Source organism: Neomonachus schauinslandi, chromosome 6, assembly GCF_002201575.2.
Source record: "Neomonachus schauinslandi chromosome 6, ASM220157v2, whole genome shotgun sequence".
Taxonomy (NCBI): domain Eukaryota; kingdom Metazoa; phylum Chordata; class Mammalia; order Carnivora; family Phocidae; genus Neomonachus; species Neomonachus schauinslandi.
In genome coordinates this window covers 61,102,750-61,122,980 of record NC_058408.1, presented here as the reverse complement: position 1 = coordinate 61,122,980, position 20,231 = coordinate 61,102,750, and the positions used below count along the sequence as shown (strand labels likewise).

General features: G+C 43.7%; 1 protein-coding gene across 1 annotated transcript in view; it reads left to right on the top strand.

Moving 5' to 3' along the window:
- The window catches only part of PLD5 (phospholipase D family member 5), a 402,235-nt gene that overhangs the window by 278,534 nt on the left and 103,470 nt on the right, over positions 1-20,231 (top strand). Inside the window, exon 5 of the mRNA XM_021682883.1 lies at positions 5,434-5,561. Coding sequence (XP_021538558.1) covers positions 5,434-5,561 — 128 coding nt within the window. The remainder of the gene's footprint in view (positions 1-5,433; positions 5,562-20,231) is intronic.

The window sequence follows — 20,231 nt, the reverse complement described above, 5'->3', positions numbered from 1 at the left end:
ATAGCCAGAGAAATGTTGAAAAAGAAAAGCAAAGCTGGTGGCATCACAATTCCGGACTTGAAGTTCTATTACAAAGCTCTAATCATCAAGACAGTATGGTACTGGCACAAAAACAGACACATCGATCATTGGGACAGAATAGAGAGCCCAGAAATGGACCCTCAATTCTATGGTCAACTAATCTTCGACAAAGCAGGAAAGAATGTCCAGTGGAAAAAAGACGAGTCTCTTCAACAAATGGTGTTGGGAAAATGGACAGCCACATGCAGAAGAATTAAACTGGACCATTTCCTTACACCACACACAAAAATAGACTCCAAATGGTTGAAAGACCTAAATGTGAGACAGGAGTCCCTCAAAATCATAGAGGAGAACACAGGCAGCAACCTCTTCGACCTCAGCCACAGCAACTTCTTCCTAGTAACATCGCCAAAGGCAAGGGAAGCAAGGGCAAAAATGAACTATTGGAACTTCATCAAGATAAAAAGCTTTTGCACAGCAAAGGAAACAGTCAACAAAACCGAAAGACAACTGACAGAATGTGAGAAGATATTTGCAAATGACATATCAGATAAAGGGCTAGTATCCAAAATCGATAAAGAACTTCTTAAACTCAACACCCAAGAACAAATGATCCAATCAAGAAATGGGCAGAAGACATGAACAGACATTTTTCCAAAGAAGACATCCAAATGGCCAACAGACACATGAAAAAGTACTCAAGATCGCTCGGCATCAGGGAAATCCAAATCAAAACCTCAATGAGATACCACCTCACACCAGTCAGAATGGCTAAAATTAACAAGTCAGGAAACGACAGATGTTGGCGGGGATGTGGAGAAAGGGGAACCCTCCTACACTGTTGGTGGGAATGCAAGCTGGTGCAGCCACTCTGGAAAACAGTATGGAGGTTCCTCAAAAAGTTGAAAATAGAGCTACCATACTACCCAGCAATTGCACTACTAGGTATTTACCCCAAAGATACAAATGTAGTGATCCGAAGGGGTACGTGCATCCTGATGTTTATAGCAGCAATGTCCACAGTAGCCAAACTATGGAAAGAGCCAAGATATCCATCAACAGATTAGAGAAGATGTGGCATATAAATACAATGGAATATTATGCAGCCATCAAAAAAACCGAAATCTTGCCATTTACAACAACATGGATGGAACTAGAGGGTATTATGGTAAGCGAAATAAGTCAATCAGAGAAAGACATGTATCATATGATCTCATATGATACATATGATATGAGGAATTCTTAATCTCAGGAAACAAACTGAGGGTTGCTGGAGTGGTGGGAGATGGGAGGGATGGTGTGGCTGGGTGGTAGACATGGGGGAGGGTATGTGCTATGGCAAGCACTGTGAATTGTGTAAGACTGTTGAATCACAGACCTGTACCTCTGAAACAAATAATACATTATATGTTAAAAAAAAAAAAAAGAAGATAGTAGGAAGGGAAAAATGAACGGGGGAAATCGGAGGGGGAGACGAACCATGTGTGACTATGGACTCTGAGAAACAAACTGAGGGTTTTAGAGGGGAGGGGGCTGGGGGGATGGGTTAGCCTGGTGATGGGTATTAAAGAGGGCATGTATTGAATGGAGCACTGGGTGTTATACGCAAACAATGAATCATGGAACACTACATCAAAAACTAATGATGTAATATATGGTGATTAACATAACATAATAAAATAAAATTTTAAAGAAAGACAGTAGGATGAGGATAATCTCTGTAACCAGTGAATTAAGATATTTTTAAGGGAATGTAAAAGAAATTATTTTAAGCTAACCATTGAATAATATGCATGTAATAAACAGGGACATGTTGGCTCTGACTATCTGTTAGGTATAAATTAAGATAAAAGCATCTTCAGAGATAGATGGAGGATAGATTGATAGAAAAACAGACAGATCGGGCGCCTGGGTGGCTCAGTTGGTTGAGCGACTGCCTTCAGCTCAGGTCATGATCCCGGAGTCCTGGGATCGAGTCCCACATCAGGCTCCCGGCTCAGCGGGGAGCCTGCTTCTCCCTCTGACCCTATCCCCTCTCATGCTGTTTTTCTCTCTCTCTCTCAAATAAATAAATAAATAAAAAGCTTTAAAAAAAAAAAGAAAAACAGATCATTCTTAATGGGAAAGTGGGGATATTCCACAAACCATATGCAGGCAAACATTTTTCCAGCTGTATCATCAAATATTTTCAGTTGATTGATGACACCTCGTCCAGTAGTTTGTATGTTGAAATGGGGAAAATACAACATCCCCTGTGGGATTGCTGTAGCACAGCTGTGTTGATGCTGGGCACACATGGTGTTGAGTGAAGGGTTGTTACTGTTACTACATGTTGCTTAATCTCTGCACCCAGCTCAGCAGGCCTTCCCACAGGTGGCCCTGGCCCCAGGCATAACTGTGAAGCCGTTCTTGTCTTTCATGCCTTTGGCCTTCACTTGGAGTCCCCTGATAGAGCGATGGGGACTCCCCCTCCTCACCTTTCAGATACTCAGTGTTCTCTTATCATCTGAACAATCCTAGTCTTTTTTTTTTTAAGAGAGGGAAAGTGGGGGTAGACGCAGAGGGAGAGAGAGAGAATCCTAAGCAGGATCCATGCCCAGCAGGGAGCCCGATGCCCGATGCAGGGCTCAATTTCACGATCCTGGGATCATGACCAGAGCCAAACCCAAGAGTCGGTCGCTTAACTGACTGAGGCACCCAGATGCCCCAACAATCCCAGTCGTTTTAAATATTACACTTTAGGGGTGCCTGGGTGGCTCAGTCAGTTAAATGTCTGCCTTCGGCTCAGGTCATGATCCTGGGTCCTAGGATGGAGCCCTGCGATGCGCTCCCTGCTCAGCGGGCAGCCTGCTTCTCCCTCTCCTCCCCACTTGTGCTCTTTCTCTCTCTCTCTTGCTATCTCTTTTGTTATCTCTGTGTCTCTCTCAAATAAATACATAAAATCTTTAAACATTACACTTTATTTGTGTGCCTGAACTTGACCAGTGGGCTGGGGCTGCAGCAGCCCCGAATGAGAACAGACAGGGATCTAAGAACTAAAACACAGTCCAATGACACGTAGCAACTTGTCGTGGGTCAAGTTTCAGGCAGTGTCCCAGGCCAGGAGGTGAGAGCCAGCCAATGTCACAGAGGCATAAAGTTGTTTCTAGTGAGAATGTGAAGGCAGGTGAAGGCTTACCCCAAGACACCTGTTGTAAGTAGACTCTGAGGCACACACCGAGGTCACCTTCATTCTCTTCCTTCTAGAGATGAGAAGATGCTTCCTTCAGTGCTGCTCAGCCTGGTGGGCTGAAGGGCACGGCCAGTGAACGTGGCTTCCAGCTCTGCTGTGGATTGAATTGTGTCCCCCAAAAAAGACATGCTGAAGGCCTAACCCCTAGAACCTCAGAATGTGACCTTATTTGGAAACAGGGTTGGAGATATAATTAGTTAAGATGAGGGCGCACGGGAGTGAGGTGGGCCCTTAATCCAACAGGACTAGTGTCCTTGTAAGCACAGGAAAAAACAGAGATGGGGGGAAGTCTCCATGGGACAAGAGGGGTGGCAGGTGGCAACCAGGGGACAGCAGAGATTGACCAGAAGCTGGGGAGAGACAGGAGGGAGTCTCCCCTGCAGATTTCGGGGCAAGTATGGCCCTGCCAACACCTTGATTTTGGACTTCCAACCTCTGCGATTGAGAGACAATCGGCTTCTCTCGTTTTAAGCCATTCAGTTTGTGATACTTTGTTAGAGCAGCCATGGGAAACTGATCCCCCACATGCTGCTCTCCATCCACTCAGGAGCACTGGCAGCTGTGTCTTTGGGGGCCCCGGGGGACCACAGCATCTCTGCAGCTGTGGGTCTCTCCATAATTGCCATGGCAACCACCCGCTGTGGACATTCAGACCCTGCTCTCCCCAGCTTCTCCTCCTCTGGGGCCTGTAACCATTCCTTGGATGAAACTATGCCTGCATGGCTGGAGGCTGAGGCAGTCTGCCCGCATGCCTGCTTCCCCTCTGACCCGCTTCTGCCCCACAGCCTCCGTCACCAGCCCCCTGCGGCAGGGCCAGGTGCAAGCTTTACCTTCCTTTTCCCGAGAGTAACAGGTTAAGCTCATAGTACACATCACCCTTCCTTTCTGGTATTCTGGATACATCTTTATGCATACGATGTCACATCTTCCTCTGCTAATGAAGATTCTGACGATGAAGTAAGCCACCAGAATATATCCGCCTCATTAATATTCAATATCTGAAAACAAAGTAGCTTGCTTCATTAAAAATATGCATAGAGGTCTGTTCTTTTAAAGAAGTGGAAATGTAGAATTTCTTTAAGAGGCACCTGGGTGGCTCAGTTGGTGAAGTGTCTGACTCTTGATTTTGGCTCAGGTCATGGTCTCAGGGTTGTGAGATCGAGCCCCGCATTGGGCTCCATGCTGGGCGTGGAGCCTGCTTAAGATTCTCTCCCTCTCCCGCTCCCTCTGCCCCTTCCCACCGCTTCTCTCCCTCTCTTAAAAAAAAAAGAATCCATTTAAATTGGATTGCATTTATTTACATTTGATTGCATTCAGGCTTCCAGTTACGGAACGACTAAGTCAGGGGGATAAAATGCGCGGCATAGGGAATAGTCAGTGGTGCTGGAACAGCGCTGCATGGTGGCGGCTGGTGGGGAGCAGGGCATCATGCATAGATTTGTTGAGTCACAGGGTTGTACACCTGAAACTGACATTGTGTCAACTACGCTCAAATAAAAAAACAACAAATAAATAGATTTAATTGCATTCAGTGGACTATATGCTCTTTTTGAGAAGTTGTAAATGCATAGTCCTGAGGCAGCAACAGGTAACAGCATGACAGTTGATTTTTGTAAGGCCTGAATGATTGTTGCTTAAATTAAGAACCGTCAGATAAAGAGAGGCCAGGAGGAGACCAAGTCCAAATTAAGTCACAAAGAGGGAAAATGAAGAAGGAAAAGCAACTGCAGGGTCAAGGGTGAAAATAATGTATAGGAAAGTGTAAGAAAGCCAATTGCTTGCTGAGGAGAGCTGTATTACTAAACAGGATGATCCTTTTATTGTTTGCAAATTTGTTTGAAAATTACTCCAAAACTAAAAGAGCTTGGTGCACGAATCTCACCATCTGGGTGGTAAATGATGAAGCTGTGATTTGAATCGCATCTGACTGGAGAGGCCATGTTCTCACCTCTTGTGCGCAGGTGTCCCTGTAATTCTTGTTCTCATTTTCCTTTTGTTTTCCTTTGAGAACAAAGTAACTCCTCGAGGGCCTTCTGTGCACCAAACTAATATAAATATTTGACCCCCCTGAATGCCAATTGCAATCATTGCAAATCATGAGTATTGTTGCTGGTAGATGTCTGGTTGCAAGTTCAAGGCCTTGACACTGAGGCTGACCAGGATCTCCTTGAACTCCCCAGGAGCGGAGGTGACCTACATGAACATGACCGCCTACAACAAGGGCCGGCTGCAGTCCTCCTTCTGGATCGTGGACAAGCAGCATGTCTACATCGGCAGTGCTGGCTTGGACTGGCAATCCCTGGGACAGGTAATCTTTCCACGTTACATAAACTCAGAGTTACGTTGGCATCAAAGCTCCCAGCTCCATAAAGCATGTGGGCCGCTCTACCGTGGCTGTGGGAAATAAAACCTACAGCATTTCTTTTACTTGTGTAGTTTTAATAGGCTCACCTCTGTTTAATATAAAATGAGAGCCCTTTCCTTGACAGAATCGTCTTCCCCCAAACGCTGCCATAGTTGCGGTGCTCTTGTAATTCCGATGCTACCCCCAGATTCTGTAGAGCAGGTTGGTGTGTAGTTTATATTATCCAAACCTAGCTGTTCAGCGTGAGATCACATAATCTATGAGACAGAGGAAAACATAAATCCAGCGTAGATCGTATGTTTTAGAAGAGTAATCATTTGTGTTATTCCTTGAATAAATCTTCACATGACGGTGTTGCCTCCTCTTTGCAAATAATTCACTTCAAATACCTTGAAGATGCACTTGAACATCTGTAATCTTCAGGTATTTATTGTATCAGGGTGACCCACAGAGGATGGCAAATCACCTTCTTCCCACTAGTCAACTGGTGGCTGGAAGTTCTCGATCCTTGGGTGCACAGGAGGATGGGCGGGTCAACGACACATGCTACACGGCCCATACACGCTTTTGGCTGAACTCTTGAAAGCGTGGATGTGTAGACAAACACAAGGGCTATAACCCTTAAAGAAAGACACCCCTACATAAGATAAATCTGAGAGGGAGTAACATGATACTTGTACTGTCGGCTTCCAGCTGATTCACCATTTGCCTCCCAATTTCCACTATTGTCCTATTTTTCTTTTTAAAATGCCACCTTCCATGCACGCAAATTCTGTTCTTCCACTTTTCTGTTACGGCAGCTGTAAACGAAATAGACAATGGGCAAACTAAATACTAAAATAAAATTTTAATACTTCCCTCTCCAGGAGACAGACAATGTAGAGCCAAAGTACAACTGATCTAAGGTGTTTTTTCCTAGTTTTGTATTTAAAGGATAGTCAGGGTCATCCAGGCCCGAAGCTCAAACAACTGTGGTTTCTAAGAAGACAGTCTCACCCTAGGAAGAAGGGACACTGAAGAAAGTTTCCCGATCAGTTTTGGGAGAAGTCACCATCCAAGGTTGACAAAACATCCTTTATTTTATATTTGCTCAGGAATTTGAAGGTGTTTTTCTACTGATATAAAAATGATTCCGAGCAAAATAATAGTACCGATTAACAATCGCGACAATAATAACTAGGGAATATTGCGCACCAGGTGCTGTTCTAGGCCATTTAAGTGGGTTATTTAATTTAAGCCTCACAGTGATCCTGTGATGGAAAGAGCATTCTTGTCTCTGTTTCAAAGATAAGTAGACCTGCGCCCAGAATTGAATTTCAGTATTAAATTTTTAAAGCCAATTCCTTTCAGTAATAATTCTGATATGAAAAATATAAATTTTGATTTAGTATATCTCGTGTCTGATGACCCTTCAAACATGGATAGAAAAAATATGGATTAGGGACACCTGGGTGGCTCAGTTGGTTAAGGGTCCCACTCTTGATATTGGCTCAGGTCATGATCTCAGGGTCATGAGATCCAGCCCTGTGTCAGGCTCGATGCTGAGGGTGGAACCTGCTTGGGATTCTCTCTCCCTCTGTCCCTACCCCCTACCTCCTGTGTGTGTGCGCACACACTCTCTGTCTCTAAAAAAAAATTAATTAATTAAAATAAAATAAAAAATATGAATGATAGCAACTTTGGCTTACCTCAGAAACAAGAATTAAGGCAAGGACAGTATTATAGTCTAACTTATAGAAATATCTGAATTCGTCTTTTGCTAATCAATAAGCATCTTTTGCCCAGAAATTTTCTGCTGAGCCTTTTATAATAGATAAAATTGGTTTTGTAACAATATTGATTACATGTAAATTCTGCTAAGTGGTTTTTAACTTAAGAATCATTTGCTTTTTTTTTTAAAGATTTTATTTATTTATTTATTTATTTATTTGAAAGAGAGAGAATGAGAGATAGAGAGCACGAGAGGGAAGAGGGTCAGAGGGAGACGCAGACTCCCTGCTGAGCAGGGAGCCCAATGTGGGACTCGATCCCGGAACTCCAGGATCATGACCTGAGCTGAAGGCAGACGCTTAATGACTGAGCCACCCAGGTGCCCGCTTTTTTTTTTTAAGAGAATGCACTTCCCCACCACCAAATTGTATTTCCTTTGTCATTAACTGATATTAACTGATAGTGTTTAAAGTTCTGTGAACTCCATTTGAAAATGGGGTTTGAATTATTGAGGTTTAATGATATTTTTCTCCAAATTTTTGAGCAAATGATCTCTATAATTTCCTTAGGCAGATGGACATAAAATATTTATGTGTTGGCTTCCCTGCTTGAGGCTTACTCCTTTGTCTCTGATTTTTGCTGTTTGTTTTGTAGGAAAGTAGGCTGATCTTTTAAATGTTCACTTTTTACCTCTGTCGTCATTTAGACATGGATCCTCATTGTGAACTGTGACATTTTCCCCGCTTTAAACATGGTAAACACAGATGAAGGAGGGGCTGCAGGTTACTTCCTATGGGTCAAGAGAAGATCGAAACCATCTCAGATCTCTGCTTGCTTACACATTCTGAAGTGGTAGCTAGCTTCCCTTCACCTACACAGAAGGCCAGAGTTGCCCACGAGTCAGAGGGCAAAGTGGGGAAGTGCCAGGACCCGGCTCTCTGTTTCACAGCTAGTCAAGCTCCTTTGCTAAGGATCAACCAGCTCTTTGCAATTCATTTAATGTCCTTCTCAGCAAGGAAAATTACCACCTCTCCATTATGCCATTGTGTCAGCTGGGCCTTCAGATCTGGCCCTCCGACCTCATCCCATGGCTAGTTTGTTCTCAGCTCATAAGCCATGTAATGAGAGGGAGAATAAACAGTGGATTCCTGAGATTTCTCTCCTTCAAAAGACCAGCCCAGATATAGCAGCAAAGTTTACTTTTGAAAATGTAAATGGATATCATGATGCTTCTTAAGTATGGAGTAAGTGTAATGCAGGATTAAAAAATAAACGTATTTTGTGATCTATCATAAATTAAGAGGGGAAGCCATGAAAAAGTGGTCAGCACTCTGTTAAATAACAGAAATTCAGTCAAGTACATTCAAAGATCAAATTGGTTTTATTCAACAATTCACGAATTGGGCAGCATCCCACCTAGCAATAGAAAGGAGGTCTGCCAGGCTGTAGAAAAGAAGAGGTTTTTAAAGGTGGAAAGGGGGCGGAAAAGGTAATTATGGGCAAAGAATGAATTGTTGTAGGCAAGGTTACCTTCCTAAGGGAAACAGGAGAGATCTATCTGGTGGATTATTTCACTGAGTGCAGACCAGGTAATTCCTTGGTGACTGGTTAAACGTTACATTCCAGGGTGGTTGAAACTGCAGTTAGGTTTGATATTAAGTCTTAGTTTGCTAACATGGGTTTAACATAAGTGACTCCATTTTGGGCCTGCTGCCTCCTTTTTAACAATTCCAAACGTGCCCATAGAGAGAGGGCAGGTGAAGGGTCATGCTCGCCAGTTGTCCATGGAAACAGCCCTTGGAGGAGAGTACCCTTGGGTAGGCTGGAAAAAAGGCTGGAATAAAATGTATACATTGGTGACAAATGTTTAAGCCATTGGTGATTTCAGGTCACATGGACTTCTGCAGAAATCTGCATTCTTCTGTTGGTTATAAATTTAATAACAGGTCAAGCTCCATGGGGATCAGGGAATTGGGAGGAGGTGAGTGGAAGAAATCCTTGTGTCATTTTTTCCAAAAGGCTACTGTACTTGTCTGGACACTGTGCTAATAGCTTCATATGGCTTCTTCAGTTGTCATGGCAACTTAAGGGTGCCTGTGATTGCTATCTTCCAAATGAAAATAATATTGGAAAAAAAAAACAGAACAGATCCTATTCTGCTGCTCATCTCTCTTGTAACATAATAAAACACTCTCTAACCTGTGTAGGAATTAGGCATTTGGAGATGGGTCTCCTATTCTTTAGATGGACGGTCAAGTTGGTGGAGTCTGTATCTCTCATTGCGTTCCTAGCAATTTGGGATGCAGGTGGGCATCAACACAGAGTTGCCATTTCCTGCCAAACCAAATGCTTAAAAATTAAAATAAATCCCATTCCTCTTTTCTTAACAATCTTTCCCATTTTCCTCTCGGAAGAAACTCTATTCTTTGATGGGGGTGGAGAGGAGACAGAGCTGGGGAGGGGACGGGGTTTAAAACTCTTCTGCAAGAGCATTCAGCATCCCCTCCGCTCCCCTGCATCTGTGTGTCAGCTGCTAATAGAACTGGAGACTTCTCTTTCAACACCCACCCCCTCTCTCTTTCCTCTTCACGCTGACACACAAGCTCTGTCTCCTACCTTGTCCACACTTCCCCATAGCGCTCAGTACTTGGGATCACACTACTGCACTTAATCATCCACCTTGAATTAGTTCTCCTTTCAACTGCGTTTGACTTGTGTGGGATTTTTCTTGGTCTACCTCGGTGTGGCATAAAGCCCTGCTCAGCAGGACCCATGCATTAGAGCAGATTTTCATTTGAGCCGAGTTGTGTGCAAGGCAGACAATTACGGGAAGAATTATAATACATTTTCCAAGTGTCAAATTCAACCTATTTCATCAATTTTATGTTTGTGAAGTTTTCTACTGCAGTCAGATTATTGTTACCCATTATTACCTTCAGTGTGTGGTAAGTAGGAGAAAGAATGATACTAATAATAAAAACGTCAGTGTATTGAGGTTTTTCTCTGTACTAGGCATTCTTCTGAGCTTTTAAAGAATACTAATTTACTTTTCACAATAACCCTTCATTGCAAATAATACTATTATTGCTTTATTTTATAAAGGCAGAAACTGAGGCACAAATAAGTGATTTACCCAAGGTCACCTTCCAGGAAGTAGTAAAGCCAGAATTCATATCCAGGCAATCTTTCTCTAAATCCCTCACTCTTATTTCACTGCTAATAATTAAAAAAAAAATACATCACGTTTATGAAAAATTATTTTCTTCCATGCGCTAGCTGTGATGCTAAGCTATAGATTTCATCTCACTTGCTCTTTTCTTTAAGAAGAGATAACAACACTGTTCATCAAGAAACCCTTCATTCACTCACGCCTTTCTGGCCGCTCACCCACGAAGACACAATGGCCACAGATGGGCAGATATTGCTTGGTACCCGAGTTCTGAAAACTCTCTTAACCTCTGGGTTGGAATTCAAAGACTAGGGAGTCGAGATGTATGCTTCTCTATTCGTCTCCTCCGGAGGTTCGGGGTGCTCCCCTAGAACCCACCACCACAGGGAATCCTGTGGGAGGAAAGAGAACAGCACCACGGGCTTTTCGACACAGTGGTCTGGATTTGTGAGTCTCGGGAGAACCTAAAACCACCACCATGGAGGAAACACCAAATCCAGCACTAACAAAGCAAACAAAAGACTAAGCAGTGTGTGGAGTAGAAAGAAAAGGGCACAGTAGCCTTCAAACGACGCGGGGCTCCGGAGATGTGATGCTGAGGGAGGAGAAGCTGGGAAGGAAAATGTGAAAACCACGTTTGTAGAAAAAGTTACTTTTATAGTTTTTTGAACATACCCTCTTAAAGGAATACTAACCTAGAGTTCAAAGCAGGGTTCAGTGGGTTCTTTGGTCACAAGAATCCGACAACTCTGGAGGGGGGCATACTTTTAAACAATATTTGCAAATATAGGGCTCCTGGGTGGCTCAGTCAGTTAAGCATCTGCCTTTGGCTCAGGTCATGATCCCCCGGTCCTGGGCTTGAGTCCCAATTTGGGCTCCTTGCTCAGCGGGGAGTCTGCTTCTCCCTCTCCCTCTGCCTGCTGCTCCCCCACCTGCTTGTGCTCTCTCTCATAAATAAAGAGAAAGAGAGAGCACAAGCAAGTGGTATAGCGGCAGGCAGAGGGTGAGGGAGAAGCAGACCCCCGCTGAGCAAGGAGCCCGATGTGAGGCTCAATCCCAGGACCCTGGGATCATGCCCCAAGTCAAAGGCAGTCTCTTAACCAACTGAGCCACCCAGGTGCCCCAATAAATAAAATCTTTAAAAAATATATTTGCAAATATAATTAGAGCAAACAGGAATAGGTCTGTTTAAACCCTGTTAATATGTATTTTAACCTTAGTCCACCCTTGTTCTGAAAAGACTTAAATAGAAGTACGTTGACCAGGCTGGCTCTCGTGGGGTGCACGAACCCCATGACTGTGACCATGCTGGCTATGAGACCCTCAGTGACCCACCCAGGGGTGGTGGGTGCAGCGTGCCCAGACCTATCCCTGTCCCGGAGCTCAGGTGGGAGAGCAGACCGGGCCCAGGCTCTGCCTCGAATCCAGAATTACTGAAGCTGTTAATCTTGGAACTGGAAATTAGCTCAGAGAAGAATCAGTCTAGTGTTTCCCAAGATGTGTCTAAGGAAATGCTATTCACTGAGAGGTAGACTCTAACAGGGAGAAACTATGAGTTTCATTTAAATCGGTTTCCTTACTGTGGGACTCCTCAGAGCCATTCGTATGCTAACGTGCTCTGGGAATCTCTAAGAGGGTGAGAGAGGATGGACATTCATCAAACCCATTTGGCCATGAACTGCTTTCCACTTAATTTTATGGATCAAATATTCCTTGAAGCCTCCGTATTTCCACAAATGCTGTTCTAAAGCAATTGCACTACTGGGTATTTACCCCAAAGACACAGATGTAGTGAAAAGAAGGGCTATATGCACCCCAATGTTCATAGCAGCAGTGTCCGCAATAGCCAAACTGTGGAAAGAGCCAAGATGCCCTTCAACAGATGAATGGGTAAAGAAGATGTGGTCCAGATATACAATGGAATATTACTCAGCCATCAAAAAGAATGAATACCCAACTTTTACATCAACATGGATGGGACTGGAGGAGATTATGCTAAGTGAAATAAGTCAAGCAGAGAAAGTCAATTATCATATGGTTTCACTTATTTGTGGAGCATAAGGAATAGCATGGAGGACATTAGGAGAAGGAAGGGAAAAATGAAGGGGGGGAAATCAGAGGGAGAGATGAACCATGAGAAACTATGGGCTCTGAGAAACAAACTGAGGGTTTTAAAGGGGAGGGGTTGGGGGGATGGGTTAGCCCAGTGATGGGTATTAAGGAGGGCATGTACTGCATGGAGCACTGGGTGTTATACGAAAACAATGAATCATGGATCACTACATAAAAAACTAATGATGTATTTTACGGTGACTAACATAAAATAAAATTAAATTAAAAAAATAGTAAAGCAAGAAATTGATCACAGACCTTCTGATGTACCCCCTTCACAGATGAGAACACTGAGGTGAAGGGCTGGGTTGGGGAGGGTAGGTGCTAGTCACTTGCCCACGACTCCTCATCCCTTATGTCAGGTTTTAGGACTCTCAGGCAAACGTTCTTTTTAGCACATGTGCTACCTTAAGAAATGTATGTGATTCCAGAGCTGGTAATTGTTGGGTTCTGTCTCCTTAGCAACAGAACGACTGGACAATTGGCAAACCAGGGCTTACGTGTGGGAAAGATAATCGACAGAGTTGTTGCACATCTATTCAGAGAACTGCACTAATCATATAAACCTGCAAAAAGTCTATAATCCAGTTTGAAAAGCAAAATACTTAAGCAGTCTTCAAGCAAATATGACCACCCAGGGTATTTGCCAAGTGGGGCCAACAGCATAATTTGTGGGACCCAGTACCAAAGGAAAATGGGGGGGCCTCTTGTTAAAAAAATGAGCAAGAACCTCAAGATGGAGAGAGCAGAGTAATTACACCAAGCATGGGGTCCCGCTAAGTCGGGGTCCTCTGCATTCCACGGCCAGATGCCATGAACCCTGGGGACTCAGGAAGTGGAAAATCCCCACAGAGTAAACAGTGACAGCCACCGTGAGATGTTCGGATTTGATCTGAGCCTGAAGTGGTAGTTGAGCTGAGGAAAGAAAGGGATGGGTTCAGGGCAAAGACACAGAGCTGGGAGCAAGTGTGGTGTGTCAGAAGGTCTGTGATCAATTTCTTGCTGGACCAGCATGTCCCGGTTGCAGAGCCCTTGGACACAAAGCTAGGAAAGACATGGATAAGCCCAGGAAGGCCTGCACGTGCCCAGCACGGGGGTGTGTGGATGGAGTCCTGCAGGCTACAGGACACACTGAGGATCGTGATCAGGGCCAGGACCTGGCAGCTCTGGAAGAAATATCCACAAAAGCCATGGGTTGAGGGGTGAGGAGAGCAGGGAGACAGAGAGCCTGTGGCCAAGATGAAAGAGAGAAGAGACAGGATTGGGTAATAATGGGGGAAGGTCGGTTGTGTCAACTTGATGCCCAGTTGTTTCGTCAAACAGTCCAAATGTTGCTGTGAAGGTACTTTTGAGGTACAATTAATGTTTAAATCCATAGACTTGAGCAAAGCAGATTACTCTCCATACTGAGGGTCAGCCTCATCCAACCAATTGCAGATCTTAAGAGCAAAGACTGAGGTTTCCAGAAGAAAGGACTTTGGTCCCAAGACGACAACATAGACAGCCTGCCAGCCTGCCCTGTGGATGTTGGACTCGCCATCCCCTGCAATCGCAAGCCAACTCCTGAAAATAAATCTCTGTGTGTGTGTGTGTATATAAGTGTATATATATCTCTTATTGGTTCTGTTTCTCTGGAGCGCTCAGACTAGTACAGACAGTGACTGTGAGAGCTAGAAGGAAATGGAACGAAGAGACCTGGCAAAGATGTGTCGTAGTGACTGACGGGCCATAAGGAATGAGCCAGAAGGAACAGCAGGCATGTTTCCAGCACCTGGAGCTGGGCCCACTTGAGAAGGACCAACCTGTTGACAGAAATGGCGGATATAGGGGAAAGGGGCAGTTCTGATGTCCAGGGGGCATTTGGAAAAACGGCAAAGAGATTGGCTGATATTGATGCTTTTTATCTAATAGTGATGGTTCTTTATCGCCCAAAAGCTACCGATCTCATCCGTAGCTGCAATTTCCTGACAATGACCGTTGGGTGGGATATTGACAAGAGTCACACTCCCTCTGCTCACCAAGCCGGGTCACTCTTTTGAAGTCTCCGTAAGGTTAAGGTTGTGGCCTGACATTAAGAATGAGAAAGAACACTTAATGTGTCTTTGGGTCTGGCTTCTGTCCCCTTTCCTTTCAGTTAAAAGGACAGAGGGTGGAGGCAGATCTTGAAGACCCGGTGGGTGCGCCGTGGGCAGGAGGAGGTCTCTGTTCTGTAGCTCATCTTGTCATCCCCATTCAGAGCTGGCCCTGCGCCTACATCTTCCCCAGAAATTATGAGTTTCTAAGGACACATTTAGCTCCTAAGGAAGTGGCGCACTGGTAATGCAGGTAACTAGATGTCAGAAGCAAAATAAAAATGAACCAAAGCAAAAGGCAACTCAAGTGGAAATGCAACAGAGAATAATTAATATTTCTTAGGCAACACGTAATGAAGGCAAACAAAGGATTAATTCTCCCAGTGTTGATTTAGAAGATGATCGGGGTTGCTCAGAAAGGTCAGTTTTGGGTGCAGATGCGTTCTGAAGTAAATGAGTGAGTGGGAGGCCCAGGTTCTTACAAAGGATGCATATTAGCAGACCACAACTTCAGTGACAGAGTCATGCTTATTTTCAACAATTTTTCAAGTACAAATTTGGCAGATGGTATTGTTCAAAGGAGGCATAAATAGGAAGTCTCTTCCCTAGTCTCCCTTGGGAGACATTCTTACAAAGCCAGCCTATTGTCTGTTATAAAATAGTCTCAATTTGTGCAGTTAGGTGAAGAAATAAGAGCATTATTTACCCTCTCCTGTTTGCCTTTGCTAAGATGAGGCGTAGTAGGGCTTTCCCAAGTGAAACTTACTTATTTCCAAAATTTTCCCTCCTATGTCCCTCCAGCCTGTACTTCCTGAATAAGTAGGTTCTTTTTTTTAAGATTTATGTATTTATTTTAGAGAGAGAGCATGAGCAGGAGTGGCAGAAGGAGAGGGAGAGAGAATCTCAAGCAGACTCCACACTGAGGGTGGAGCTGAGATCATGACCTGAGCTGAAACCGAGAGTCAAATGCTGAACCGACTGTGCCTCCCAGGCGCCCCTGAATAAATGTGTCCTAAGTGGCATGATAATCTGAGATCTCCATCATGGCCCCTTACGTGACGTGTCTCAGGGTCTTTATGCTGGCCACTTTTTTTTTTTTTTTTAGATATAATCCCATTTGGTTAAAGTTCCTCTTAAAATATGATGGCCAGAATTCAGTACAGTACTTCAAAGGTAACCTCCCCATGTGGACCTCGGCTTAGAGTCATATGAGCACTTTCCCTCTGAAAGCAGGCTAAATCTAGATTCACTGGTTTGCAGCCTTATTTTTGTTGTTACAAGGTCCTTGCTTAGCAATACAGTATAGTGGTTGGAGTCAGATAGGACTGACACTGAATTTTCTCTCTCCCTTTTACAATTAGAGGACCCTCGGTTTTTTTGTTTGTTTGTTCTGAGCTTTGCCTGAGCTTTGATTTCTTGATTTCTGTATCTCTACAATTAGACCAATAATACAAACCTCATGTAATTGTTAGGAATGAAATGGAATGATCTGACACCCCCAGCACTGAACCTGCTCAGTATGTTGTAGCCTTGGAGCTCAGGACCAGGAAACATTTTTCCTTCCTTGTAAGTTACCTAGATCAAGGTCAAGGGAACTCCAGGGGCACTAGTGTTTATTTATGATCTTTGGCAAAGATTTTATAAATCTCCAAAGCGTGTGGCCTCGTTAACAGTACAGTGACGTGGGCAGTGAGTCCCGAGGGGCACGGACAAGGGGCTTTTCATTCTATATCTGGTGCTGCTCAGTGTTATCACCAGCTTAAGTAAAAGACACAGAGGGCAATTGGCCAGATTTACAGGTAGCGCAAATCTGGGAAACAGCTGAAACTGTGATTTTCAGAAACCAGACTTAGAGATTTTAGCTAGTTAATTAGATTGGTGCTAATGAGGGGAAATTGAGCAGGGATGTGAAAATAAGTGCAGGCCACCTCAGTGAAAATAAGCAGAAGCTGTTTATTCAGAGCGAGCTATGGTGAGGGAACCAGTCACCACCACAGGCATTTGGTAGAGACTTAAAGGCAGGTGGGGGAGGGGGCGGGGAGCTTTGTGGCAGGGGCTAGAAGGTAACCTCTCCGGGATTCAGTGGAGGGAATGTTCTGGAAGCTGAAAATGGCCGCCATCACCAGACCATGTGTTTAAGGGCAGGAAGAGACGGCAGGAGTTAACGTGGCTTGGTTTCTTCATCACAGCTGACACGCTGTGAGCTCAGTGAGTGTGAGCTAACAGCAGCAGCAGCAGCAGCATCACACGGCACCTCTGCTCCCCCATTTGACTTCGGACCCCCAGTGCAGGTGTGTGCACCCCCAGGGACCTGGCCACAGCCTCACTCTGCACGTCGGACCTGGTGACAGAGCAGTGTCCTCCCCCAAATGCCGGCCCACAACAATTCGGTCACATTTCTGACATTGCCCTCAGGATGGGTGAAAATACACTATTTATTATGACGATCAATCTTTATATGCAAAAAAAATACCACTTTAAACCGTGGAGTTTTGTTCTGTTTTAATATTGAGGTAAGACTCTAACTGGCAAACCTTGTTGAATACATACATACAAATTTTGTTTCCTTTAGCAAAAGTTTATGAAAAACGTTTCATTGGATTTCTTTGAGGGCTTAGTCAGACCTAAGAAATGCATTTATTTTAGCAATTGTATTTAAAAAGACTCATGTAGGTGAACTTTATTGTCCCTTTTTTTTTTACTCCATAGCTTTCATATTTTAATTGGAAGAAATTGGAATGTATTATCTTCATACAACGACTTTTGAGAATACTACTCATACCCATAAATCATTCTGCACACTTCAACTGTTACAGCTCAAGCATCTTTTATTATAATGAGCTGTCACTTCAGTCCTTTATTGTTGAATTCACCAAAATATAACTGTCATATTCTTAAAAACCTTTCCTGGAGTTTAATTCCCCCTGGAAACTGCATGTAGAAAATTAGCTCCATTGCCTTGCAGCCCTTGTACGATGGCCTTCTTAACCCCCACCCACAAACTGCGAAACTACTTCTCTGTTGTTATAGTCAGAGTTGAATGTACCATATTTGGACCGTAAGAACAGCCTAAAAATACTCCTCCACTTCTGAATTAATTGCCTATGGTGCGGGATATGTTTGTTCTAGAAATGGTGGGTCTGAATATCATTCTCAGAGGCCTGTGGAAGAACTCATACTTCACAATAAAGTAAGATTAAGATAAACCGAACACATAGATTCAAATGTTAATAGCTTTCCAGTTTTCAACAAGAGCTATATGGGTTTTTTTCTTTATTTTTTTAGAGAGAGAGAAAGAGCAGGGGGGAGGGGCAGAGGGAGAGAGAGTGTCTCCAGCAGATTCCGCGCTCAGCTTGGACCCCGACACGGGGCTCAATCCCAAGACCCTGAGACCATGACCTGAGCTGAGATCAAAAGTTGGACACTTAACTGACTGAACCACCCAGGCGCCCCAAGAGCTTTGTACCTTTTAAAAATTTCCCATTGATTTCTTTACTCCCCACAGCCATGATGTGAGATACAAAGGAACTTTAGAAACTTCATTTACAGATCAGGAAACTGTTCCCGAGAGGCCATCTGAAAAATGTCCTGGAATTATTCTATCAGTTAATATCAGAGTTAGGACTGGAACCCAAACCTCTGGTTTCTGGAACACTCTTTTTCCTGTGGTACACTCTTTTTCTTACACAATAATTGTCTGAGTCAGTGGTCCAAACAAATAACAACATCCCACATTAGCAGTAAGATCCCAAAGACCTAGAAACTTGATATCTGAGAGCCTTCTCTAACTGGAATACAACCAAGAACCAAGGGATATATAAAAAGGCCCTGCATAGCCTTTTCCTTACTAGAACACCCCTTCGGCCTTATAATAGATCTGTTTATTCTTAGGTTCACCATGGGTCCGATTAATATCCAAGCTGTGGCCAATGAGAAGTCACAAGTCCGAGAACACTCAGACAAATAAGAACTGTGCTTGGGGCAGGAGTGAACACTGACCATTAAAAGAAACATAGGGGTGCCTGAGTGGCTCAGTCAGTTAAGCTTCCGACTCTTGGTTTTAGCTCATGGCATGATCTCAGGGTAGTGAGATCAAGCCGTGTGTTTGGCTCCACTCTCAGCTCAGAGTCTGCTTGTCCCTCTCCCTCCCCCTCTGCTCTTCCCCTATCTTGTGTGCTCTCTTCCTCTCAAATAAATAAATATACATATATATATATATATATACACACACACACACACATATATATGTGTGTATATATATATCTTTAAAAAATAGTAATAAAATAAATAAAAATAAAAGCAACACATAGATTCAAAATTCCTAGTGTTCATGAACCAATCAGTGTAAGCCAGCTGTGCATGCCTCCAGCCAGCTCCGGAGGCCCCAGGCCTTCAGGATGACTACAACTTTCCCTTTAGGAAGAGGGAAAACTGTGCACTCACTACTTCCTATTCCGGACACAAAAAGTATGCTTCCACTTTGTAGAGATCCGCCTGTCAAGATGGCCGAAGGCTTCGTCCCCAGAGCGGTCGGCTGTCAGCTCCCAGGTCTGGGCAGCTTGGACCTTTAAAGCAGAGCTGTCCCTTAGATATACTGCAAGCCACTAATTAGAGCCACGGATGTAATTTAAAACTTTCTAGTAAAAAAAGAAAAGTCAAATTGACGTTAATATAGAATCTCAAATGCCCTAAATATGATGATTTCAACATGTCATTAATATGAAACATTTAATAATGAGATATTTTTACCTTTTTTTCCATGAGTCTCAGGATCCAGTGGGCACTGCACATTCAGAGTGCATCTCAGCTCTCCCTATCCAGATCTCAAATGCTTGATAACCATACAGGACTCCTCGCAATTGGTAGCATGGGTCTAGAGCATCTCTCTCTCTTTAATTAGGAAGAAGACTGCTTTTTCTAAGTTAATCACAAGCCTAAAGAGTTAAGGTATTCGCTCGAAAAGCCAGTTTTATATCAGCTAAATGAACCAACTGTAGCCACCTTGGAAGTCAGAGGGCCCAAGACTCCCCAAGAGCATCAGGAAGTTGAAGTTGGAAAAGCCTTTCATGCCATTATACACGGCACTGATGAGAACTGCTCATTTTTATTTCCACATTTATGGATTAGGCTCTGCCTTCTCATAAAATGATTTTGATGTTGTTCTCAGAACATCTTTATCATTTTTATCTGCCGAGAGCTTTCAGTAGACAACATCTCTAAAACTTGCTTTGCCTGCTACACGTGTAACTAGTGTCCTTCCCATTCATTCATTCATTCATTATTCACTCATTCATTCATTCAGCAGAGATTCCTTTAGCATCTCCTTTGTGCTAGGCTGTAGTGAATGTGTTAGGGGTACAAAGATGCGGAAGCCGGGTCCCTCTGCTTTAAGGAGCTCACATTATACTAAGAAGATAAGCAAGTGAGAAAATATTTCTAATACTGTTTGATGTGTGTTTAATTAACTCAGACTGGAGGAGGGATCAGGGACGGTTCCCTGGAGGAGCTGAACTTGAAGGGTCCGTGGAGAGGAGTGACGTGAAGAAAGGG